The 27,500-nt window shown below is 41.8% G+C and overlaps 1 protein-coding gene across 16 annotated transcripts in view; it reads right to left on the bottom strand.

Annotated features, from left to right (window-relative positions):
- FOXP1 (forkhead box P1) overlaps window positions 1-27,500 on the bottom strand; it is a 543,747-nt gene that overhangs the window by 57,323 nt on the left and 458,924 nt on the right. For all 16 annotated transcript variants that reach the window (XR_014216021.1, XM_082209686.1, XM_082209682.1 and 13 more), the window contains one exon: window positions 6,104-6,208. Coding sequence is in view for 15 of the 16 variants with exons in the window: in XM_082209686.1 (XP_082065812.1) it covers window positions 6,104-6,208 (105 nt within the window). In the remaining variant the exon portion in view is untranslated. The remainder of the gene's footprint in view (window positions 1-6,103; window positions 6,209-27,500) is intronic.

Below are 27,500 nucleotides of genomic sequence, written 5' to 3'. Positions count from 1 at the left end.
TTTTTGTAAAGGGCTGAGCAGGAAACTGAGGCTCAAATTTAAAGCAAGCAATTTTATTTTCTAGTTAAAGATGAACATGTGTATATTTCTTTTCTGCTTTGCTAAAGCTTTTCAGACCATGGGACCTTTACGGTAATGTTTTCATTTTCTTTCAAAAGTACAGGAACTTTGAAAATGACAAATAATCACATATGCACACAGTTGTAATTATACTTGCCTTAAGCGTCAAAGCTTTATATGAGACCTGTTGCTAATACCAGTACCACGGAATGATCTCATCTTTCATTCTGGCTAAATTCCAACATACAATTTCATTAACCCAGGTACTGCAGGTGATAAAACTCATTTTTCCCTAAAGAGACAGCTAAAAAGTACCAGTTATACATTTATGAAGTACCAGCAATCAAAATTATGGATTTTCTAAAAGGTTTTTAACTACTTTTATTGAAAGGAAAATCGCTGTCTCAGACTTTTGTGACACTATTGCTAATAATAAATTTTACCATTTAGACATAGCAATAATGTGGGAGATGGTGTCAATAAAAAGTATGAAACAAAGATGATCCCTGTCTCTTAAGTAATGCTTTCTGATTAGATACCGGAAATTAAAAGTGGGAAACATAAACTAAGCACCTAAAACTCCCATATGTGGTTATGAAAGACAAGGGGTTTTGTTCCAGCACAGTACACAGCACAAAACAAATATCCTCAATGTATGGAGAAAGATGTGCATTTCATACCTATCTGTCCACTTGGAAAGCTGACCAAATGAAGTAAAAGAGGATTACCAAGTAACTCTTATCTCCATATTAAAACGATACAAAGTAATGATAGTTGTGATAATATCTTTGGGCCACTTCGCTAAAACTTTTACTTCTAATATTATATACATCACTAGAGGGCAGTGTGGTATTTAGGCCACTCTGACCTTTTTAAGTGACGCAACTATTGGAAAGGTCTTGAACTTCCGTACAATGTCATTGAGGTTAATAAGCATGCTGTAAAAACCTGTGGCATTCAAATCTGAACTCCACTCTGCACGTTTGACAATCTGAGGAATAAAATGAACTGTTTTTCTGTGTGTGTGTTTTTAGATCTGTTAATAGGCAAGGTATATTTCACACAGAAAAGATTTCATACATTTTGGTCATCCTGTTAGGTCACTTACAGGAGATTAACAGCATGGAAAACCTTTAGCCAGCCACCTATTTTATGTATGTTTGAAGAAGTGAACTGCCAGGGCCATGTGTTTGAATTTTAAGACCATACGTATCCTTGGTATATATACAGGCTTCGATATATGTAGGCTTTCCTCCCCCTACACACTCCTCTTCTAACATTGCACTAATTTTACCAGAAGTCTCTGTTTTGTTAACTCTGGAGGTAACTTCAGCTCTAAAACTTTCTGACACGCAAATAATAGCAATTAATGCATTTGAAACAATTTATGATTTCCGGCCTTCCTTCAACGTGTATTAGCATATACCTGATCTCTTTAATGTGCACTTTTTCTTCCCAAAAACCACAAGCATAGTTGCTGGAATTTCATGTGGAAGTGCTTAAGGGGTTGAAAGTTAACACCTTTGTGAGCTGAGCAGCCTCACAGTGGCTGCTAAACAAAAGCCTCTTTTAGAAGCTTTCCTGAAATGTTTTCTTAACATGTTCCAAGTAGTTTTAGGCAAGCAACTAAAGTAAACAAGATGTTGCCATGATAAAAACACTTGTGAAAACATTGCAGAGTGTGCTGAGAGAGTTTCTTTCACACAAGCCCTCCTCAGTTTTATTAAAACTAAAATTCACATGATGCAGATTACCAGCAAGCCTCCATTTACAAATGACAAAAACCTCCGTTTTAAATATATATTCTAATGTGTTACTACTGCTCCTACAAGTACTCCAAAACCACAAGCACACACACACATGCACATGAATACTATGCAGGCTACGGTGTCAAAAGTTATTTACTCTTGCAAAATAATAATTTGATTTAGAGGAAGTGAGAGAAAGACATGTAAATAATATTGGATAAAACCCCACTGGGGTTTTGAAGTACCATTTTTGGTAGTCCCTACTGAAAATATGTTGAAACGGTGTTTGTCAATATTATGAAAAGAGTTTTCCCTTAAAGCTAAATGGGCATATAGTCACTACAGGGTAGAAACAAAGGTTTCCCAAAGTTAGTTGCCCATCTTTGCTCTGTTCAGGTCACTAACAACATCTTCCTTCCCCAGGAGGGAAACTTCCAAAAACAAAAACATTTTGTCCCCCTTTCCCCATAATAAATGTGCATACTGTTCACATGCTTCTTCTCTGCATTCTCCTGGGAAGAGCTCTCAGCAAGCACACACTGCTAGATCACATTCTCCTATGGGTGTTCTCTAGGCTCCATAATGGAGTACCTAGAGCAAAATTGTACCACGAAAGCCTGCCCATCTGTGCTTTGCAGGAGAGGCATACAACTGGAAAACAAAGTCGGCAACCCAACAACAACCAGAAAGGAGTTAAATGATGCTTCATTTTCAACTGTCCCCCCCCCCTTTAATTCAGACATGTGGTTTGTAAATGGTATGTGAATTTAAACATAACAGTGTCATAATAGCCTTGGTGCAACCTTTGATTTGGAAACCAATGTCAAACCATGGTTTAATAGCATCCCTTTGGCAGTCCTTAAAAACCAGTTCTGGAAAGCTGCTGTAGGGTTCAGATGTAACAGCAAATCATGGTTCAGCATTGTGCTGGAACTGTGAACACTCCAACGTTCCCAAAACAGGCAAGCTATATGTTTTCGAGAAAATATGGGTGTAGAGTTTGGAAATAATGAAAACCTAACTAAACTACTACGATTTTTTTTATAAAGGTACTCAAAAACATCCTGCATAGTATGCCCATATGGTAGTGACCCACATAGGGTTCTAAGGAGCAATTTAGCTTAAATTAAGCCAGCATAAATCACCCCTGTTCCATACTTTGCTCAGATCTATATCTAAGCCTAGCAAAGGGAAAACAAGACTCTAAAACAGAGTTTGACTAATATCATTCATTTTGCTGGCTTAAGTTCTGCTGAGTTGCCAAGTCACTTCACCAAGCTGAACTGAGTTATGAACCAAAGGAAGTTCCCCTGCTCAGACACATCCCTCACGGCCTCCAGAACATCCACTCTTTTGTGGTTTATGCCAGCATAAGATCCATCTGTCTCAGCTCAACCATCGAGCCCCAGCTAAACCCAGATGAGGGAGCTATGCTGGGAATCTGCTGGGTTTAGCAAGAAATCTGTTGAATCCTCAGTCACTGCAATGGATCTTGGGTTTGGAATCCTTCCCTCATCCGCCTGGAGGGGGGGTGGCTGTCCCTAAAAAAATTAATCCATTTTACTGGGATATCCTAAACTAATGGTAGATTCAGCCATGCACTTTCTAGAGCAGCTTTCCCTAATCTGGTGTTTTCTAGAGGTTTTGGACTACAACTCCCACTATACCTGATTATTAGCCACTGTGGCTGATGAGAGTGATAGCCCCAAACACCGAAAGGGGTATCAGGTTGATGAAGGTTGTTCTAGAGCAGGGCGGTACTGCAAGAGTACTTTGACATGGAACCTGTGGGCTGCTCACTGCCTTGCTGTATAGGAGGGCAGCAAGCCCAAAATTAGACACCCCCTCCCCAGCCCTTGTGCTGCCTTCCAAAAGCCAGCTAAGTGAGGCACTGGGGTTTGATAAGTTGGCTGGAGGACTCTAGGATGCTGTCAGAGCCCTCACATCTCCTTCTCCAAACCCAGCATCTCACTGGTGGCAGGGGGTTGTCAAATGTTGCTGAGGGCCACCAAAAAAAAGCCTTGAGGGACACATGAGCCTGCACGTTGGACTGCTCTCTTTTAGAGCCCTGCTCTAAAGCATGGGTAGGCAAACTAAGGCCCGGGGGCCAGATCCGGCCCAATCGCCTTCTAAATCCGGCCTGCGGAAGTTCCGGGAATCAGCGTGTTTTTACATGAGTAGAATGTGTCCTTTTATTTAAAATGCATCTGTGGGTTATAGGAATTCGTTTATCCCCCCCCCAAAAAAAAATATAGTCCAGGCCCCCCCCCCAAGGTCTGAGGTACAGTGGACTGGCCCCCTGCTGAAAAAGTTTGCTGACCCCTGTTCTAAAGCATCTAGATTGCACGGATCCCAAACTGCATGTGTTTACCCTACTATCCCTAGGTTTGAATTATGCAGTGACTATTGGGAGTGCTTATTGCATATCAAATTACTACATGGGTGCCAAGAAGGTGCACACCTCATCAGCCCTCATGTACTTTAATTTCAAAGAACTACCTCTGTGCCCAAGAATGGCATTTATCTATAAAAGAAGAAGAAAAGAAGCCCAGTGGCCCTGCTACTGCCTCCCATATTATACAGCATTAGATATTTGAGGCAGAGCATACAAAATCTGCCTGCATTTTTGTTTTCTTGCTGCAGAGAATGAGACCATTCTGTCACAGCAGTAAAAAGTGGACTTGTTTTTGTTTTTCTGTATTCGAGGCAATGCAGGGTGTGTTGGTTTCATTAGATTTAGCAGAATCACCTGCTGGTAGCAGTTAGCTCTAACTGATGGTACAATTGCATGACAACCAGTGGCTGACTGCCTCAAGGGGTGGAGGGAAGAGAAAACACAGAAAGCCCTTGTGTAAAACTGCAACTTATTTTGAAAAGAAACAGGGAAATGAATGTGTACAATAGCTTATGTATCTGCTGATACTGATAAGCATCCTCCTGTTAGCTGTGAGTGAAAGACAACTAGGATTGTTATTTGAACAGAATTTATCTTTAAAATCAAAGACCTTGTAGTGTTCCTTACCTTAGGAACAAACACTACAAAATGATTACAGGTAGGGGTGGGTGGGTGTGTAAAAAACCACCCTTGGTTTTCTTTTCTTTTCTTTTTTCTTTTCCAGCCTTTATTATATTCATTTCTCAGAATGTATAAAACAAAAACAAGACTCCCAATTTCTTTTCTTATCTAGGAGAATTGAGGGCATTATAAAAGATTTGCCCCTTTTGAAAAATGCTTTATGCCCATGAAATTATCGCATATGCAATGTTAAGAGAGTTAAGCTATGAAAGGCTATGAGGGTCACAGACAATATGGCATAGAACTGACTACAGGTGTCCCCCCACTTAGGCAGGGGGTTAGGTACCAGGCCCCGAAGCGCATAAGCGACAACCGCATTAAGTGGGGAGCATCCTCTAAACACTCTGTAAATGCCCTCTCTGCTGCTCTCTCTCCAATCCAGACCAAAAATACTGTATCCAAAAATATCCACAACTAGAATTGAAGCTCTGGGGCCAGCTGGAGGATGTGCAGAAAAGCGAACAGTTGTATAAACGGGCAACACACAAGACAGATCAACTAGCAACCATGTGACATGTGGAAGTTAGAAATAGCACCTTTGTCGGTGGTAGTTTCCAAAATGACAGTGGTAAATACAAAAACAGACTACAATTTACAAAAATAGAATGCCTGCAGGTACCATACCAAATTGTCAGTAATGTAACTTTTATACCGCATTTAAAACTGTTTTGTTTTTGTTTTTTGGTAGCGTGGAAAAGTCTGTGTCAAACTACAGGGGCTCAGTTAATATAATTAGAATTTAATTTAAGTAGTGTTGACTTTGCTTATTAGATACTTATGTGAAACAATTAACGATGCATGTAGTTTTGCCAGTCTGTATTCAATAAAAGCAGTTACAAAATCAATTAAATAAGGAGGATAGCCTCCGTTGCTTCTGTGTTGGATCTAAGGTTTGGTGAAAACATATACAAGAATGACAGAGGACTGTCATAAAAACCCAAGCACTACTGGATGTGATCTGCACACGCAGCAGAGCTGAACCCAGTAACCTGTTGATTTCAGACTGTGCCAGATGAGGGAGGTCCTTTGGCAGTCACCCTGAAATGTCCTTCTGCCCAGGCTTTACTGAGGACAACACAACTTGCACATCATATGTATTTACAACAGACACCTTTGACAGGAAGCCACCGACAGCAGGAGATATTTTTAGCTCATCCGAAGGTAGATTCATACTTAATGAAATATATGAAATGCCAAAAAATAAATAAAATATTCTTACTTTAGAAATGACTGGAAATCTTCGCATACTGCTTCACAGCCTGGCCATTTGCATACTCCGTGCCCATAAAGCGGATGGCTATGAGAGTGTTCTTCGTGGGATAAACTGATGGGGAAGGGAAAAAAGCAGGAAAGCATTATAAGGTGGTGCTTTGAATGACTTTAACTTGCTGGAGCGTTGAAAGCAAAATATGTAAGTATAAACACATAAAAAGTGAAATATCCAGGAACGCACAATTCCGTTTTGTTTCAAGGAAGCCCTCCTTTGAGCTTTACAAGAGAAGAGTCGCAAATGTGTCGGGATTGTAGCAAGCAGGTTATGTGTATCTGATTGATTAATAAATTAGAAGTTTTGTTAAGAACTGAAATAAACATAGGAAGTGAATGCTGGGAACATCTGACAGTGTAGCTTTATGTCTTAGATACAAAAAGTGTTTGAAAATTGCATATTTACAGCAGATGGAAGACTAAATACCCTTGCAGTTTATATCTAGCATCTTAAGTAACTTTGAGGGTTATAGGTGCTCCAAAATACTGTGTAAGACAAAAAGAAAGAAAAGCACGCATATCTGTGTTATGGCATCTTTAACCCTATCACAACAGACCTGCATGCTCCCCTCCTCTTCTTGCAGGTCTGTTCATATTTCTTAGCATACAGTGAATGTTTCCCAATTATAAAATTCATTTTAACAAGAAATGTAGCAAAAAGGGAATTCTGTCATTTCACTGGGACAGAAGGGTGCCATTAACAGCAGCACTGCTACCTAGGCCACCAAGACAGAGCTTGTAAAAAGGTGGCTGGGCTGGGAAGCACCTTTTCAAACATCGAAGAGTTAAAACTCTAGCAGGATTCCAATCAATACATAATGATTTGGCCACACTGCTCCAAGTCATGAGATGCTTTGATCCAGGCCATGTGGTGCTCAGGGAAATGTATCTGTTGCATTAACTGATGAACCATGTTCTGAAATATCTTTACTCAACTTCTGCATGAAAACCTCTTCAGCAAAGGAAATTATTTTCTCCTGACAATTTCCATAACCTTAAATGACTTTTTAAAAGAAGACATGTCAGTTATCTTGAAGGGTGCACTTTTTTGTCCACATTCATTTCTTCTCCCAAATTGTGTGTGTGTGTGTGTGTGTGTGTGTGTGTGTGTGTTCAGCTGACTGTCTTGCAAGCTGCAAGCTCAAAAGCAAAAAGATGTAAAAATAATAATAGACATGCGTGTGTCTCTATCAGGCATTAACTACAAGTAGGGGTTGGAACCCCAATTCCCCCCCCCGTCATATTCAACACATATGAATATGTTACAAATCAGTGTAAAATCTTACTTCATAATTGCTTTTGGCGAACAAGAGAATGAGCAATTTGATATTTTTACTGGCTGAATTATAAGGGTTTTCATTATTACTTAGACTTATATCACACATTTCCTCCAATATAAAGAAACCCCAAAGCAGCATACAAAAACCAACATGTATGATACACACAAACAAAACAAAACCACTATAAAATCGCCAATAAAATTCAATAAGCTACAGAGCAACCAGCAGAGTAGCTGATCAGCAAAATAGAAAATTAAAAGCTCTTCAACCAAATGCTTGTTGATTTTTATTTTTTAAAAAAATGTATTTACTTATTTCTTAAAACTACTCACTGTGGGGAGCCAACCACATTTCTCCACTATGGTAAATGTCCTGTTTCTTGTCACTGCCTCCTAAGGATCTTATGAAGGTGGGGCCATGAGCACAGCCTCTCCAGCTGACCTAAAAGCATGTGAGGGACCATATAGGGCAGGGATGGGGAACCTGTGGTCCTTCCAGATGTTGTTGTTCCTGTCATCCTTGACCATTGGCCATGCTGGCTGGGGCTGATGGGTGTAGAGATGAACCACATCTGGAGTCACTTCTAATATTATATTTGGCTGGGGATACCCAGCCAGATGAGCAGGGTATATTATTATTATTATTATTATTATTATTATTATTATTATTATTATAATAATAAAATAACAAATTATTAACCCACCCATCAGCCCCCTCCCAGGGCCCTTGGCATGCGGGAAGCCAACATGCCCTAAAATGTCCAATTCCCTCTTTACCAGAGGAAGAGCTCCGTGGGGAAGCGGGGGACAGTGGCTTACTTTCGAGTAAACGCAGCTAGGCTGGAGCTGGAAAGGTGGGGAAAGTGCCTGTGGAGTTGTTCTCTCTGTGGCCGAGCATGCGCTGAGGGTGCCCAGTGGCCATGGGAGATGCCGGCGGGCGGAAGCACCCTGAGGCCTTGGTCATGCTAGATCAGAATCCTTTACACGATCCACGCGTTGGACATGTCTGGTCTAGGGCATCAGAAAACTTCTCAATGGAACTGAAAATTTCTCTATGCCTGTTACCCTAATTTTTCCATCACTGGAAATAGGTAAAAAGATGCTACACCTATTACTTTTCAAGTGCATAGGTTAATCTCCAAGTTGGAAATCAATTTAATTTGTCATTTGCATAGCAGTAGAAGAATCATTTGCCGCAATGTACGTTAATTTCCATCAGCAATTAAATTCCAGCAACTGGAAGCCCATCACTGAAATAGTGGAGAAGAAAAATTGGTTGGGAAAATGTTGCTGCAACATGTGATTCCCGGGCTGCAACAGATTCTGGTGTGATCTACCTAAATATAAGACACAGACTGTTGTAGGTTTGAGCTATCACATAGTTTTACAGTGTACCCTCACGCACATTTTAATCCTCCCATTGCATACACAAAACCCACAGCAAGTCAGAATGTCAAAATACAGAACATTCATGCTGCTGCTGTTATTTTATTTATATAGCTCCACAAATGTGCAATGGCGCTGCATGAAGTACAAGAGGACAGGTCTATGCCCCAAAGGGTATACAGTCTACCATCTGACGCATTCGAGATAGAGGAAGGAGGGGAAGAGAGGCATAGCAGAAGAGGAAGAATGTGCTGTTGTGTCAATTATGTGTACTTGAGCTTAGTTATAGGGAGGTTTGGGGGTTATCTTGCGTGCTTTGTTAGCTTTGAGGTATTGGAGATGCCTTCTAACAGAGCCTTTGGAAAGAACACCAGACTTGTTCCAGGGAGAGGGGTACTCAAATCGTCACTCAGCCAAGAAGCTAACTGGGCAGTGTTGGGCCATTCACAATCATTCAGCTTAAACTGCTTCACAGTGTTATGAGGATAAATGTGGAGGGAGCGATGGGTAACATATGCCACCCTGAGCCCCTTGGAAGGATAGCCATCGATCAATTGATGCAAATCATATCCATCTCCACTATATTGGTTAGTAGAGATGGCAACAACCTCTGTACTTTCAATAGATAAGAATAACAGCAAACTGTTTCGTGTAGTTTCTGAATTTGGATGTCACAATAAACTTTGACTGTAATGTAAATTAGCCGAGGCTCCTCACCAGGCTAGAACACTCTTCCCAGCATCCTCCGGCACAGTCACAAGGTGAAGATTAGAACCTTTCGTTTCTAATTTAGCAAAGTTTAGTGTTACATCTGAACTATAAACTGTGGTTAAACGTATGCACGCTGGCACAAGACAGCATCATAAAGCATGGTTTGAAGATGGGTGGCTTCAAACAAACCGTATTTAAGATTGCCCACAGCTTGTGAAGTTTGGATGGCACAGCAAACTGTGGTGAAATAAAAATGGAAAAGAAAACTTCTGTATTCCCCCTGGTAGGAGTTGGAGGGAGCACAGGGAAGGCTAGACGTGTTCTCATCATGATAAACCATTGTTCATCGTGACATCCAAACTCTGTCAAAGTCTCAGTAATAAAATATGAGTCAGATAAAGTCACACATAAAGGCATGTTATCTATGTGTAGTATTGCTATGTGATATAAGTATATTTCAATAAACTGTTTTTCAGCTGCAAGTAGTAGGGCTACAGTTTTTAAAAAGAGAAGAGCACCAATTTATTTCCTCAGTAGACAATTCAGCTTCATACTGGAGGTAGAAGAATGTCCATTTTAGGACAAGCTCTGCTAGGGGGATTTACAGCTGATGTTATATCACACCCAGCTGTTTTTAAATTGAATATAAGACTGTGTTTTGTTGACTTGTTATCAACTGACTTGAACAGAAGAGTGGGAAACCAGGCACTCATATTAGCAGCCCATTAGGATCAATGAAAAAAAATTGTAGCTATGTCTGTGTTTTTTGTTTCAGTACCTGGCAGACTTTGCAAACATTTTAAATCGCAAGCACAAAAGCCACACAAATGCAACAAGGGAAGGACAAAATGTCCATGTGTTCTATAGTTGCCAACTTGTAAATGCCAGTGCAAACCACATATCAAGTTCCTAATCTGTTTTTTTTAAATATATCTAATAAAGACTAATAGCACTCGCCAATTTTATGAAAACATCCCCTGAGCCCTATATGTGAGTGTATATAGAATTCTGCACAGCTGTGTTCATGTTATGAATCATGAACACTGCTTTCTAATATGTAATCTGGTGGCTTTTGCAGAATCCTAAAAATCTTCATTTTCATTTTATATTTGAAAAATGACATAATTTGCATGCCCAAGATATAGCTGTAGTAACAAAACCCCCACTATCTATATAAATATGCACCAAAAAATTGGGAAAATCAGTAAGACCCGTTCCCCTGTACTATCCAAAAAGGTTTGTAATGCCAGGACTATGCTTCATGTTTCTTGAACTATTGCCATTAAGTGCTGACAGTGTTATTCCCCCCCCCCCAATACTAACAATTAAATTCCATGTGAAAAATAAAAATGAAACAATTTTTTGTGCTATTTATTACTTGGGGAAAATAAGGGACAGAGAGAGGCAGAACTGAAGTAGTACCAACAGCAGTTCTCAGAAGTCCTTGGGTAAAATCAAGAGAGCTGCCAATAACAGGATGTGTAGTTAAATGGGAACCTAAAGCCAAGATCACTGACCCCACACTGCAATCTCCCCTGAAATCCAGATGCAGCCAAGACTGCTGCCCCCTACACTGCGCAGCAATGCAGAAATGGTGATGTTTTCTCCACTGGCCAGCCAATGGCTGCTCTATGCATGCTCTAATCCACTCTGAATCACATTATATGAAAAACGCACAGGGGAAAAATTCTTTTCACTTTATTTGAAGAAACATCCTAGTAAATTATCAATATACTGGGGCAGTGCCATATTTTGGTTCCTCGGTGCTTTATGCACACTACATGTCTCCTAATGAACATCAAGTGAGAAGGGAAGATGCATGTTTCAAGACAAGGCAAGCTGTGATTAATATTTTCCAGGAAGCCGTGAGTGGCTGTAGTTCTTTGGCATGTGACTTATGTGCTTGAAAATATGACTGTTTTCTTTATACCTTTATGGCATATATGGGAATAAATGTAACATGCATGTCGCTGCAAAGAGTGTGAAACATTTTCCCCTCCCCCAAAGAAGTTGATTGTTTCATATTGGCGACCTGCACCCACTCAGACAAGGCCTTCCTTTAAACAGGCACAGCAGAAACAAGATGCCCACACAAACAGGGATTTTAAAAAGGCTCTAGAAAAAGTAAAATATTGCAACTTTAGAAGAAGTCTAAATGAACAGAGAACTGTATGTGAAATTACAGTACGGATTCATGATTCACACTGGGCAAAAGAACAGGCATGCTGTTTGAGCCAGATCATCATATTCACTCTTAATAACTTGAAAACACCTACCCATCTCTGGGATGTAGTAGAAAAGGGCAGACAAATAGCTTCCTGTATTCTATACACTGAGGAGTAACTTTGGTTCCAGGCCCAAACAAGACTAGGAAGGATCTCATCTGCTCCAATTACTATCGGTTAGGTGGGTCACTATTCAGAGCTGCAATCTGAGAATAATTTGGCAGGTGGTATACGCCTGTTGTTGGTGAAATAAATCTATTTTAAAATCAATATACCGGTTGAGACACAGGGGCAACTTTCACATACAATGGAATACACTCCCCACCACCACATGAAAAACAGGCTCTGGCTAGGAAACCCGACATGGATGGAGCAGCCCTGAACCGCTAAAGAAAATTAGTTTCATAACTGACAAAACTACTGAGAACGGCTCTCTCTATGTGCCACGTCCAGACAGTAAAAGCATATGCATAGGCTCAGGTGCGCTCCTGGCTCTAGAAATTGCCACAAGACATAGAAAAGCGGTAGACTTCTAGCAGACTGTTCAAAGATTTAGAGATTAGCATTATCCTCTTGAATGGATGACAGTAGGGCTACCAGGGGGTCAGGAGAAACAGTGGAGTACTTCTTGGTCAAAGGCAAGTCCATGTTCTCTGCCAACTGAAACTTCTGAACAATTCCCCAAGGACAGCCCTACATAGAATGTATTATAGCAGCCTAACCTTGAGGTCACTAAAGACATGACTATTGAAGTACGCACAATGGCAAACCACACTTTTCAGCACGCACGATAGCACAGCCTATACATTTTCTAGACCAAAACTGTTTTATAAGTGCACTACTGACTGAAAGAAATGGCATTGTTAGGTACCATCCTTACTGCATGTCAATGACTTGTAGAGTATGTGCTCATTTAATAAAGTATAAAGAGATTCATTTTTCCCTTCAATAGCTAGCACAGAATTAAAAAACAACAACAACCCTGAACTGTTCTTAATAGACTTATATCAATAAAAATACTGTTCTAAAAACATAAAGGCCTAATTATACTCTTAGGCAGACCTTTAAAATTTCCGCACAACCTTCAGTGTCTATTCTGTGATCCTCAAGTGGGTTGCAGAGAGTACAGCCTTGAATGGGTTTAGAAATGTAGTCTGAATTTTGTGACATGCTTTTTGCTGATACCAGTGAATCTTTCTTCACACAGCAACCCAAGGCAAAAATCAAATAAACAATTAATTTGGTATACCACCCTTAATCCAAAGATCTTAAGGAGCAGTTTTTACCACGGCCTCCTTCAAGTAGGCAGGGAAAACTCCCTATCGCAGAGAGGCATTAATCACCCCCCCCCCGGCCCAGCCAGCTATCCCCTCCTACCTGCTGGTTTTTATCAGCCACAAGGGGCAAGGGTCAGTAGCACAAGTGGTCATCCTGACCGATCCAAGTTATCTTTGTCCACATCGTCAAGCCTTACTAACTGAAACCTATCCAACACAACAGGACCAGACAGTGCTCTGGAAACCCCCTGAGATTTAACTGCTGTAACAGCGGAGTCAAGATCCTGGTGGATGCTAGTGACTTTATCATCAAAATGCTTTGCAAACAAGTCACAGCGAGCTGCAGCCAGTTCTGTCATCTCCTTCAGGCCAGACTGTAAAAGGCCCCACAGTACCTGGAAAAGCTCTGCTGGATGGCACAATGAGGATGCAATGGAGACAGTAAAGCATGCCTTCTTTGCTGCCTTCACTGCCACTAGGTAGGCTTGATGGTGAGCCTGTTTGTTTTAACTAAGCTCTGGAGTATACCAGCGAGCCAAATGGGGTCCACAAAGCAGCAGAGGGAGTGCTCAGGGCTATCATGTCAACAGCCCGAGCCATCCAGATGTTCCAAAGATCAGCCAGGGCTTCAACAGGAGCACCAGTCATATGAGCTGGAAAATCCCCCAGAGCCATCTGGAAACTTGTTGGATCCATTTAGCCTCTGAGGGTGGACCATCCTGATAGGTCCTTAGCTTTCGTGGAGGTGGAAAAGTGCTGAAAGCCTAAATCTCAACAGGACGTGATCTGACAAGTACCATACTGAAGTCTAGTATCTCTAAAAATACAACACTGAATGTTGACCACATGGTGAGAACATATACTTACAATGCAGTCCTGTACATGTCTACTCTGAGTTTACCAACTGCAAGCAAAGTCAATCTCAAGGGCAGGATGCAGTGGCGTAGCGTGGGTTGTCAGCACCCGGGGCAAGGCAAGTAATTTGCGCCCCCTAACCCGTGGATTTTAGTAGGGGCAGAGAGCTGCGAGTGCGAGCACGCCCCCCCCCCGATGTTGCGCCCGGTGCGGCTGGCCCCCCTGTACCCCCCACGCTACGCCACTGGCAGGATGACTCCTCACCCTAGAGAGGAGGTGAAAGGCTTTAAAGGAAGTTGCCTGTCAAGTCCATTGGGAAGAATGATCCCTGCCATCATCAACAGAGTAGTGAATATTCCATGGTAGGAATAGTTTGACCACCATAGTCCATGCATTGGTAACCGTGAGGCTGAATTACTGCAATGCACTGTATGTGGGGCTGCCCTTTGGTCTGATTCAGAAGCTCCAACTGGTGTAGAATGTGGCAGCCAGACTGCTGATGGGACACCCGGCTGACAACATGTGGCACTATTGTTAAAATATCTGCACTGGCTGCTTATCTACTACCAAGCCAGGTTCAAGGTCCTTGAATTAATTTACAAGTCCTGATCAACTTAGGTCTTAGGATACAAGACTACAATGTATTGGTCTCTGCGAATAAGCTGGACAGCTACAGGGAGCGGGTTGGTGTGGGGGATTCCCTGGTCTTGAATGGGGTAACTGTGCCCCTGAAGGACCAGGTGCGCAGCCTGGGAGTCATTTTGGACTCACAGCTGTCCATGGAGGCACAGGTTAACTCTGTGTCCAGGGCAGCTGTCTACCAGCTCCACCTGGTACACAGGCTAAGACCCTACCTGCCCGCGAACTGTCTCGCCAGAGTGGTGCATGCTCTAGTTATCTCACGCTTGGACTACTGCAACACGCTCTACGTGGGGCTACCTTTGAAGGTGACCCGGAAACTGCAATTAATCCAGAATGCGGCAGCTAGACTGGTGACTGGGAGTGGCCGCCGGGACCACATAACACCGGTTCTGAGAGATCTGCATTGGCTCCCAGTACGTTTCCGAGCACGATTCAAAGTGTTGGTGCTGACCTTTAAAGCCCTAAACGGCCTCGGTCCTGTATACCTGAAGGAGCGTCTCCACCCCCATCGTTCAGCCCGGACACTGAGATCCAGCGCCAAGGGCCTTCTGGCGGTTCCCTCATTGCGAGAAGTGAGGCTACAGGGAACCAGACAGAGAACCTTCTCGGTAGTGGCGCCCGCCCTCTGGAACGCCCTCCCATCAGATGTCAAAGGGATAAATAATTACCTGACATTCAGAAGACATCTTAAGGCAGCCCTGTTCAGGGAAGTTTTTAATATGTAACGCTGTACTGTTTTTAACACTGATTGGGAGCCGCCCAGAGTGGCTGGGGAAACTCAGCCAGATGGGCGGGGTATAAATAATAAATTATTTTTATTATTATTATGTCTTAGTAAATGCTTGCATATACAGTGATACCTCGGGTTAAGTATTTAATTCATTCCAGAGGTCCGTTCTTAACCTGAAACTGTTCTTAACCTGATGATTAAGCTAACCTGATGGTTAAGCTAATTAGTTAATGGGGCCTCCTGCTGCTGCCGCGCCACCGGAGCACGATTTCTGTTCTCATCCTGAAGCAAAGTTCTTAACCCGAGGTACTGTTTCTGGGTTAGCGGAGTCTGTAACCTGAAGCGTATATAACCTGAAGCGTATGTAACCCGAAGTACCACTGTATATATCACTCCTTCTATTGTTATGGTATAGCATAGAGGAAACACTCTGTCATGTAAAAGTGCACAGCCTTCCCAAGATATTTGTTACAAGATGTTTTGAACAGGCTAATAAGAATATTCATCTAATTTTCAAGAATGTGTTCAGCTAATGTCCTGTTAGTTTGCTTACAGAGACTCAGTTACTGGGCTATTTGAAACAGTTTAAAGACAGCAAGCTTGAGCAATCTGCCAAGGAAAAGATGGAGCAATGTCCTGTGTGCCTATCATTCGCTCTTTGTTGAAATGCATAGTTTTCTTGCCCATTATCCTCATCATCTCATTTTCTTTCCTCTTTCTGGTTCTAAAATCATGTTTAATTAGAGGATTTCACATCCCATCAGGATATCATATTCATGCAGAGACCCTGCCACTGGAATGATGGTAATTTAAATCTAGTGATTGTCAGCTTTGTTCTCCTTAAGAGGCTGAGCCCGTTGCTATTATTGGCACACACTATTGAGGTGGACAGGAACCACAAAGAAACTTTGCACTTTCCTAGGATGACCATTGCATTGTAAGTACTGCATGTCATCCACTAAATTCAATGATAATCTCAACTGCCATTTGCCTCGTTAAAGTTAGGATCTCGTGGAGAGTTACAGACGTCACAACACAGCAGTCCTTGGTGTCCCATGTCTGGAAAACCTGGAGCTTGTTAACATAAAAGAAAAGATGTATAGCACAGAAACAGATTTATTTTAATTTATATTAATTACTTACCCTTCAACCCAAGGTGCCAGGGCAAGTTAGAACAATTAAAACACAATTTAAAAAACAGTTTAAAACAACATGCAATCACGGAAATAAAGTGGGTCCAGATAGATAGATAGATAGATAGATAGATAGATAGATAGATACAGTAATGGAACGGGTTACTTCCAGGTTTTGCCATTCGCGCATGCGCAGGCACTCAAAATGACGCCAGGTGCATGCTCAGAAGCAGCAAATCGCGACCTGTGCATGCGCAGGAGTGGGTTGCATTCTGCTCATGTTGCGAACGGGGCTCCGGAATGGATCCTGTTCGCAACCAGAGGTACCACTGTAGATAGAGAGTATCAAAGGCCAGGGTAAAAAGGTATGTACAATGAAGATACTAGAATCATAGAATTGTAGAGTTGGAAAGGGACTTAGTGATCATCTAGTCCAACCCCCTTCAATGCAGGAATCTCAGCTAAAGCATCAATTACAGATGACCACCCAACCTCTGCTTTAAACCCTTCCTGAAGGAGATTCCACCCCCTTCAGAGGGAGTCTGTTCCACAGCTGAACCACCAGAAAGCCCTTCTGGGTGCTTAGTCAGAATCTCCTTTCTTGTAACTTGAATCTATTGGTTCAGGTCCTACCCTCCGGAGCAGGAGAAAACAAGCATGCTCCATCTTCCATGTGACAGCCCTTGAGAGATTCCTCTCAGTCTCCTCTTTTCCAGGTTAAACATACCCAACTCCTCAACCATTCCTCATAAGGCTTGGTTTCCAGACTCTTGATCGTTTTGCTTGCCATCACTGGGATAAGTCAGTATTCAAGACTTGGGTAACAAATTACAATACAGTGGTACCTTGGTTTACAAACTTAGTCCAGAAGTCCGTTCTTAAACCAAAACCTTTCTTAAACCAGGAGCACTTTCCCTAATGAGGCCTCCGGCTGCCAGTGCCCTTCTACTGTTCGGATTCCGTTCTTACACCGAGGTAAACTTCGCAAACTGGGACACTATTTTCGGTTTTGCTGAGTTCGTACACCAAATCGTTCTTAAACAGGACTGCTCTTAAATCGAGGCACTACTGTATACAGAAACTGATTGGCAAAACAAATGCTTTCTTATCTGAATATAAACAGAACACAAAGCCCAGGGCTCATTTAAGAAAAAAAATGTAATAAGGATGTAAATCTGAGAACAAGAATACTTCTGGGTTATGCAGCAACATTCCATCAACCCTAATAAAATAAAGGTTAAGAAAAACTTCTTTAAAATAATTCACCAGTGGCAACTTACTCCATATAAAAATACATCTATTTTAAAATAGTCCAAAGTGCTAGCAGGTGTGTCTGCCAGACAGGCCTGCCCTCACTGTCCTTTAGGGCCACCCCCAACATAATTTCCAAGACAACCTTCTCCAAAGCAGTCCTTTCCTTTCCTCCAGATCCATGTCTGGCCAATCTGCACTGTGAACTACATGTTCTGTACTACTACTACTACTACTACTACTACTGATTTATTATTTATTACCACCCCCACCCCCAATCAGGCTGAGTTTCCCCAGCCACTCTGGGCAGCTTCCAACATAATATTATTATTATTAATAATAAAAGCGATAAAAGATCAAACATTTAAAACTTCCCTAAACAAGGCTGCCTTCAGATGCCTTCTAAAAGTCAGATAGTTGTTTATTTCCTTGGCATCTGATGGGAGGGTGATCCACAGGGCAGGTGCCACTACCAAGAAGGCCCTCTGCCTGGTTCCCTGTAATCTCACTTCTTGCAGTGAGGGAACCACCAGAAGGCCCTCAGAGCTGGATCTCAGTGTCCGGGCTGAACGATGGGGGGTGGGGTGGAGACGCTCCTTCCAGTATACTGGGCCGAGGCAGTTTAGGGCTTTAAGAACAGCATAGTACGAGAAATGTACACAGTATTTGGTTTTTCTAAGGGCAGGTTCATCGCTTTATGTGTGCAACATTCAGGGCATGGTTTGCATCTGTGCATGAGTGGAACATCACAACTCACAGCATCATATCGTCTCACATCAACTCAAAACATTATGCTTTTCAATGGAAGAAATTAAAACGTTCAGCCTCTGATCTTAAAGAGCACAGGAATCAAGTGAAGAAGAATCAAGTATGCAATCATGTGCATAAGTAGTCCTGTTTAGGCATTAACCTGAAAGTACAGTGGTACCTCGGGTTAAGTACTTAATTCATTCCGGAGGTCCGTACTTAACCTGAAACTGTTCTTAACCTGAAGCACCACTTTAGCTAATGGGGCCTCCTGCTGCTACCGCGCCGCAGGACCATGATTTCTGTTCTCATCCTGAAGCAAAGTTCTTAACGAGAAGCACTATTTCTGGGTTAGCAGAGTCTGTAACCTGAAGCGTATGTAACCTGAGGTACCACTGTATGTGGCCTGAAAGTGTACTCTATTCTCAATCCAAGTTAGCTCTTGGAAGTTGCTGTTTGTCATGGGAGGGAAGAACTCACTGGCATCCATGAAAGCTTCACTCCCAACACTAAACAGCTGCTTTAATGAGGCAGATCAGCCCCCCCCCCCCATGGCAGTTATATACAGCTTCAACAGGTCTCCAGACTATGGATTTAACATGCAGTTTTGACCTGAAAGCACCATAGCAAAAAAACTGGGCAGTCAGTGGATGCTGCCAAAGAAACAGTAACATATATGAAAAAAGGCATTCCTTCTGATATTTTACTAAAGCCTAAACAACTCCAATTTCTTCGTAAGTTTTTCATTGTGCCTGTAAAAGAGGAGTCAACTAATTTAAATTCCAACACCAATTTTAGGTGTGGATTCCTTTATCCATTTAATTGTATTGCATTTCCCCTTCCTCTGATCACTTCAGTTTTTATTTCAATTTGGTACCCAGGCACCCGGAATGCAGAGCACATTAGAAATACTTTGACAGGGAGAATTTAAGACCCAGCATTTTCTAGTCATTTCATTGCTAACTAATGAGAACAATTTCTCCTTCCTTCTCTTTTTAATGTCTCCTCATGTACTTACATACTATCATCATGGCCTCCCATAGCCTCTATTTTCCTAGGCTCTAGATATTTAATTCCCTTTAATCTTAGCTCACAGCCTATTCCCTTCAAACTCTTTATCATTCTGGTTGCTCACTTCAGTATTTGCACCAGTATTCTTTTTTGTTGTAGGAATAAAAATCTTTCCTTCAGGTTTGTTCTTAGCATCCTAACTGGTGCCACTGGTGCTCTATATTTTATAATTGGAATAACAACTTAAAAAATGTATAAGAAGGTGATTAACACCAATATCACATTAGCCTTTAATAAAAAGAAGGCACTGTAATTTCTCATCTTGCCTCCTCATACAATTGCTTCTTCCAAGCTGATGTTTCATTTTATACATGTATTTTGATTTTCAACTTCCTATCAGAACCACACTCTACTTATCCTTGTTAAATCTCATTTTATTCCTCTCTGCATAGTTCTCTAATTTATTCAGACAAAGTTGGATTGATTTGGTATCTTAGGATCACTTTATTCTAATTAAACTAACATTTTGCCTATTTTTCTCACTGATCTTTAACACAGAAATGCCTTATGCTCTTGAATATATGATTCATTTTGAGGACCAAAAAAAAAAAAAAGCAAGGAAAAAAAAAGCAAAACTCTGGCCCTTGTTCAACAGGATTCTTTAGAAGGGGGGCGGGGAACATATGTCTAACTTTAAGCAAATGAGTAATCCCATTAAATTTTGTAGTTTGCATATGTCTGAACTTAAACACCTGCTTGTACATCAGACTGAACTGGAGAACAGCACAAAATGGTCATATACTGTATACAATATTTTCTACTGCGCCTTAAATGAAAGGAGGGCCCGATTCTGCCAGCACTCCAGAGAGTAACAGAGCAGCAGCATTAAAAGAGATGAAAAAGCCCCAATGTCTATGCAATGAGTAGTCAAATGGGAATCATCCGCCCAAAGTCCAACCACGGTACAAAACCTACTCTTTTAAAGGCAGGGCTTAAAAAAAAAACAATCCCATCTAGGTCCCATTAGAGAAGAACTAAAGTGTTGCAGCAGGGATAATTGGTGGACCACACTCAGAATTAAAAAGAAATTAACTGTATTGTTCTGTACACAGAAGTCCTACCATTTTCCTACAGCAGCAATCACATCAGCTCAGGAATCAGCCACTCCCCCCCCCCACTTTGTTCCTCTCCTGCTGGTCTTTGCTCCTCACTCTTCATAAGTGCAACACGAGAGGAATGAAAAATGCATAGCAAGACGACACCATCAAGCAGGTGTATGACATGCTTTCCTTCATTTGCACGTTATAAAAAGCGATCCGATTCCATAGGACACAAGAGTCTCTATTTCTTCAGAAAACCAGCTGAATCATACAGGTAGTGTAAATATCATATGCTATTGCAGGTGCTGTGCTTTCTATTTGTTTGTGTTTATCTAAACAGCATAACAAATAATCACGCAAACACAGAACAACATTTGGCATGATAATGGCAATGTGGGACGCAGGAGCAACCACCCAGTTTTGCTGTTTTGTAAATTTTTAAAACCTTTTCTTGATTTTTTTTTAACACATCCTTCATGTTCTTCATTAAGAAATCCCTTTGACTATGTGTTTTTTTCCTACTCTGCTGTTGGATCCGTACTGCACCCCGGAAAGGGTTTTATCACTGGATGCCAAGATGTTTTCTAGAGGCTTTTGTGGAGATCACAATCAGACTCAGGAAAAAATTGAAATGAGGAGGAAAGGCAAAACACACAATTTCTTGTTTCTCCTTTTTAATGAAAAACAAAGGCCAAATTTGTTCCAGACAGTTTTTCACCTCAAATCTAAATAAATCTATTTTGAGTTAAGTTCCACTGATTTCAACGGAAATGACTTGTACAGAAGCACTCCCCCCCCCCTTTTTCAAATTACAGGCAATTTTGGTTAAGGAACAGCAGCTTCCAGGAGGCAATGATGAAGACCTAGAAACAGCACCAGTCACCTTTGACTTGCTAAACTGTATTTGCCTTTATACATGCACCCATGCATGTTTAAGAGCATGAAAGACATAAACACACAACCTTCAGAGATATAACAAAATACTTCAACTTTTGGGGCACTCATACACTTCAAGATGAGTTGTGTTAAAGCAGGGGTGAGGGACCTATGGTGCTCCCAAAACTGTTGGATTACCATTCCTGTAATTCCTGACCAATGCCCATGCTGGCTGGGGCTGATGGGAGCTGCTTAATCCAACAACACCTGGAAGGTGACAAGTTTCCCAGCCCTGACTTACAGCGTATAAGTCAAGGTAGGTCTGCTGTGATGGGGTAGCTGCTTTAATTACTCCTAGGTCTGCTTTGCTCATGCCTAAAAGCAGGGTATAGTGGGTTCAGGTATAGAGGGTCCTACATTGAAGGTGTGAATGGGTAAGGCAGGCATGGCGAAACTTGGCCCTCCAGATGTTTTGGGACTACAATTCCCATCATCCCTGACCACTGGTCCTGTTAGCTAGGGATGCAGGGAGTTGTAGTCCCAAAACAGCTGGAGGGCCAAATCTGGCCATGTCTGGGGTAAGGGGAGCTGATCCCTGATCCCACCACCCCCGTACCTTTCTGCAGTCCATCACTTTAGGCACCCTAGTTCAGACTGGAAGAAAGCTAAGCAGGTAGGGGCTGAAGCTATGGACCATAGAGAGCGAAGGCGGGAGAAGGGCCAGGGCTCATCTCCCCTTCCCTTCTGAACACCTTTCGATCTTAAAATTAGAAAATCTTACTTTATAACATGAGTGGGGTAAACCTCATGAATAACCAAAGTACTGACTGTGTCACAATTAAGTTTGGCTCTAAACAACCAGAGATACCCTTTGAGGTGAAAAGCCAGGTAACCATGAACTGGTATGTGATCAAATAACAACCTGCTTAGTTAACCCTGCAGTACTAGGGGAAAATACACACAAACACACACGGAAGGAAAACAAACAAACAAACAGAAAAATAAACGCGGCAAGATTTGGGAATTTTATTGGGTATTTAAGAATTACACACACACACACACACACACACACACACACACACCCCTTGGATTCTCTAACAAAAGGAAGTGCATATAGCAAAGGTTGCTGAGAGTTACAATTTTCCTTTTCACACTACATTGACCACAGCACCCACAGGCACAGCTACAATGTCTTTTCTGTGAATGGGACAGATTGCCATATGGACGCAGACACTGAACAAGCTGTACCACTCCTGGCGACAAGAGCCTAGGGGACTGTCCTATATTAGCACCACCTGCGCTATGCTCTGGATTTGAAATGGCATTTAAAGAGCCATCAGAACCGTTAGCTTTAAATGCGCATGCGGATAGACACACATTGAAATTCAGATTTAAAAGAAATGTTCCAGCAAGCGTCTCTATTCCTTTAGGCACCTTCCTAAAGGAGCAGCTCTTTCTTTTGTTTACGCCAGTCAGAAAAAAGACAACATCCAACAGGTATAAGCAATTTTGTGCTCCGAGAATGTAATCTATTACTTACAGTTTTAATTTCTTATTCCATATGCTTTTGTGTAAGCTCATTTCATTTGGTATAAAATAGGACTGTAAGGAGAGTACCTACTAAATACTAATATTAGCACTTCTCAAATAACCGCCAGAAACAGAATCGAACTCTAGAAAATAAAGGAAGTCAAGGAAAAGACACTGGGTGATATCCAACTTGCAGCACAATCCTAACCATGTCTACTCAGAAGGGAGTCCCATTGAATTCAATGGGGATTATTTTATTAACCAGTTCTAGCATTAAAGTCTGGTGCAATGGATCATGTTTATACTGCTTAAAAGTGGTCCAGTTGTTCTGAAGTCATTATTTTAAAGTCTACAATTCTGATACATTAAAAATCAATAGGGTTTTCATCATTGATTTCTACAGGAACAGGATTGCACCCTGAAACAGAATACGTAATATACGTGCTACAATGTTAACTAGAAATCACCTTTAGAAGTGTGATTCATAGCTAATAAGCTTATTTAAATTATTTCCCTGTTTCCTTAGAGGTTTGTCCGGGTCTTGTTTAGTTTTTCTGCCTGCCCTGCTCTTTTTTGAAAAGTTAACATGTCTCGACACAACCAGTGAAAATGGTTAAACTGCATGCAAATAAAAATGAAAGGCATATTTCTTCTCATGCTTTTAAAATTGTCTTATTTCCGTTTCACAGTTCAGCCGAAGTCAAGCACTTGGAACATCACATTGATTTACTTGAGGGAGTTAAGCACATGTTGAAATCTCTCCAGTTTGGGGGGGGGGTGTCATAAAATTGTGTAACACTGAGCGGATTGTGCCCGTGTAATCTAGTTCTGCAATGGATGGGGTTACAAAACATTTGTCTCCACAGATAACATTGCTTGTTTGCAAATTTGGCTGGAGAGCTAAATCAGATTTATGTACATGTATACACAATAGCTGTAAGCCACCAGCAACCAGTATGCAAAAACACCAGCAAGTTATATTAGAGACACATGTAAGTATCTTAGTGGCAAGAAAAGGGTGGCAATATACAAAGCACTCAGATATCTGTTGGCCAGATGGAAGTATAAAACAATACATATGCTAAAATTTGGAAAAGTTCTGTTCAGCGTCTGCCAAGATTCACCCAGTCTATTTAAAGTGCCTTTGGATATACTGCTTTGGATATAGTGCTTAGAAAATGGAATAAATGATCATTATTACATCTGACCAGAAACCAGTGAACCATTCCAGTTCAGAAGTTCTCTAGTGTCAGGTCAGATTCCTGAGAACTATAAAGTGACAAACCTAACACTCTCATCCGAAGAACATCCACGTGATGTAAGAAGCAATTACAGACTGGTTAGCTTAACATCACTTGAGGATGCAAGGTGGGAGGAAGGGGAAAGGAGGGGTGGGAATGAAGATGCACAATTTTGCAGAATTCAACATGGGAATGCACTAGAACGCCTAATGTGATTAAAGGTTTTCAACATGGACTGATGAGAAAGAGGTCAGTTGTAACTAATTTGTTGGAGATCTTGAGAGATATGATTGCCATGCTAAAAGGTAAGCTGGTGGAGAAGTGAGCTGGTGGGAGACAATATGAAATAATAATTTAGCTGATTGAGAATATAAATGTTTTGAAAAAGGTTTGTAAACTTTTTTAAAAGAAAAATAGCAATGAAACACCTACGGGAAACAGAAAGAGGTAGGTGCATAATTCAAAAAAGATGATCCAACTCTAGAAAAAGAAAGCGATTGGAAAAGTAACAGTCATTTGTTCAAGTGCTAGTGAGGATCATAGAAACATAGGCTGATGTAAGGCTAGACTCTTACATCACCTTGGTCAGCCTGCACATTCTCCAGCTTATCAATATCCTCCTTAAATTGTGGCACCCGGAACTGGACATACAATTCCAGGTGCGGTCTGACCAAGGCAGAATAGAGCAGTATTACTATCACAGAATAGAGTGGGCATTTGTTTTATTATGGCAACATTGAGAAGGCATTTTAATGAAGTGCCCAGTGCTTAACCATGAGTTAGTATTCTGAGAATGAGCCACAGTGCCACACAGGCTCTTGAGCTCTCTCTCTCTTCTCTCTCCAGTGTGGACATGAAGAAGAGATTGGGAACTTCTCCTTCTGCATTATGCCCAAATCCTAAATTGTGATTAATCTATGATCCATGAAAACAAGCCAGCTTTCTTATATTGGCTTTGGTGGCTTGTTTCCACTGTGGCTTGCTTTTACTGCCCATAGTTAAAGATTAACTGCAGATTGGAATGTTAAGCCATGGTTTAGCACAGCTTTCCTGCTCCCTCCTGGAAAATGTTTGGACCCATCAAACAAGAGGTAGGGATGTACCAACCAAGTTCTACACACAGTAGGTGCGCTGAAATTAGTGAACCTAAATTAGTATTGTGTATTAACTTCAGCTGGGCCTCTGAGTAGGAACAGCATTGGATGAAACCCATAGTCTCAACCCAACTTCATGAAGTGCAACAATTGTTGCAAAGATTTGTACCATTTATTTTTTGCATAACGAGGCAAACCTCAGTAGATGCTTTTTGGTCAGCCCAGAATTCTAAGGCCCACAGAATAAGGTACAATAATTCAGTAGTCATGTTTAGAGAGGAATCTCCTCTATACAGTGGTACCTCGGGTTACATACGCTTCAGGTTACAGACGCTTCAGGTTACAGACTCCGCTAACCCAGAAATATTACCTCGGGTTAAGAACTTTGCTTCAGGATGAGAACAGAAATCGTGCTCCGGCAGCGCAGCAACAGCGGGAGGCCTCATTAGCTAAAGTGGTGCCTCAGGTTAAGAACAGTTTCAGGTTAAGAACGGACCTCGAGAATGAATTAAGTACTTAACCCGAGGTACCACTGTATATTAAAAGGCAATGCAATTTATGTCTAACTTCTGATTTCTTCCCCTGGTAAACAGAACCAAAATGAACTGGCAATCATTTTATAAACAATCACCACTTATGAATGTAGAAGGGTGAGCTTTTCAAAGCTCCCCTTAGATTACTTCAGAAAGTGGGAGATATGAGCTAGATATCTCCTGCCTAAGTTAGATAACTAGTATCCAAACTGCTGCATCTACAAGCGATCACAACTTCCCTTTCGATTATCTTACGCAAAAATATACATCAATCACACTCAGACTTTGTATGTAGGCTTCCTATATCTCAAGTCTGCCTTTGACGCTATACCAAAAGAGGTGTTTTGGAAAAGACTTGAGGAGCTGAAAACTGATAAACATCTTCTATTTTAAGCTACCCCTGCCCGTACGGGCCAGTCGTGTCCGACTCTAGGGTTGCATGCTCATCTTGATCTAGAGGCCATGAGCCGGCGCCGTCCGAAGACACTTCCGGGTCACGTGGCCAGCGTGACGAAGCTGCAGCTGGCGAGCCAGCACCAGCGCAGCACACGGAAACGCCGTTTACCTTCCCGCTATAAAGCGGTACCTATTTATGTACTTGCACTTAGGGGTGCTTTCGAACTGCTAGGTGGGCAGGAGCTGGGACCGAACGACGGGAGCTCACCCCGCCGTGGGGATTCGAACCGCCGACCATACAATCAGCAAGTCCTAGGCACTGAGGTTTTAACCACAGCGCCACCCGCGTCCCTATTTTGTATACAGGCTCTCTATACCAACACCTCCTTTAAAGTCAGGTTGAGTGTCCTTGGGGAACTCTCTGATTCCCGCAAATTATAAAGGGCATCTTCGAAGATGTAGCCATCTCCTTTTCAACTTGCATATAGGGTGTGGTTACATAGTTGTTTCTAAATATAAGCCCCCACCCCAACCCAGAAATAAAAAAAACATTTCAACCCTGCTTTATGTGGATGAAAGAATACTGATGAATTTAACACAAAAAAGATTATAACAAACTTCCCAGACTTTTGATAATTACTGTAAAAGTGAAGGCTTGAAGCCTAGCTATCTAACGACCCAAGTGGTCGTTTTACACTTATTTCAATTTAATATCTGAGGAGACAATATAGCTGGCCTACTGCAGCAGAATAGTCTTTTTAAAAAAAAGACCGAGACCAAATGGACGGAAGGTTGCCTGCTCTTGATGGAGTTCCTTGCCTCCTGAACGACTGGGCATGTAGTTTGGGGGTACTTCTAGACCCTTTGCTGTCACCTGAGGCTCAGGTGGCCTCAGTAGCATGGACTGCCTTCCATCAGCTTTGACTGGTAGTCCAGCTGCCTCCCTATCCGGACAGGGATGGCCTGACTTCTGCCATCTATGATCTGGAAACCTCTAGGTTAAAATACTTCAACGCATTATGTATAGCCTCTGAAGATGGTTTGGAAATGACAGCCGGTGCAGAATTTGGTGGCCAGGCTGCTCACCAGGGCGAGACAGTTTGAGCATATTACACCGATCCTGACCTGGCTGCCATTTAGTTTCCAGGCCCAAGTCAAAGAGCTCATTTTGAAGTATAAAGTCTTAAACAGCTCAGGACCGCAGTACCTCAAGGACTGCCTCTCCCCATTATGAACTGGCCTAGACCCTGTGATCATCATCTGAGGCACTGCTTCGTGCATCTCCCCCACAACAGGTCTGGAGGGTGGCAACACGAGAATGGGCCTTTTCTGC

Source organism: Podarcis vaucheri (assembly GCF_965113315.1).
Source record: "Podarcis vaucheri genome assembly, chromosome: 2".
In the NCBI taxonomy this organism is placed as follows: Eukaryota; Metazoa; Chordata; class Lepidosauria; order Squamata; family Lacertidae; genus Podarcis; species Podarcis vaucheri.
The sequence above is the reverse complement of the archived record's forward strand: the minus strand, read 5'-3'. Positions and strand labels throughout refer to the sequence as shown.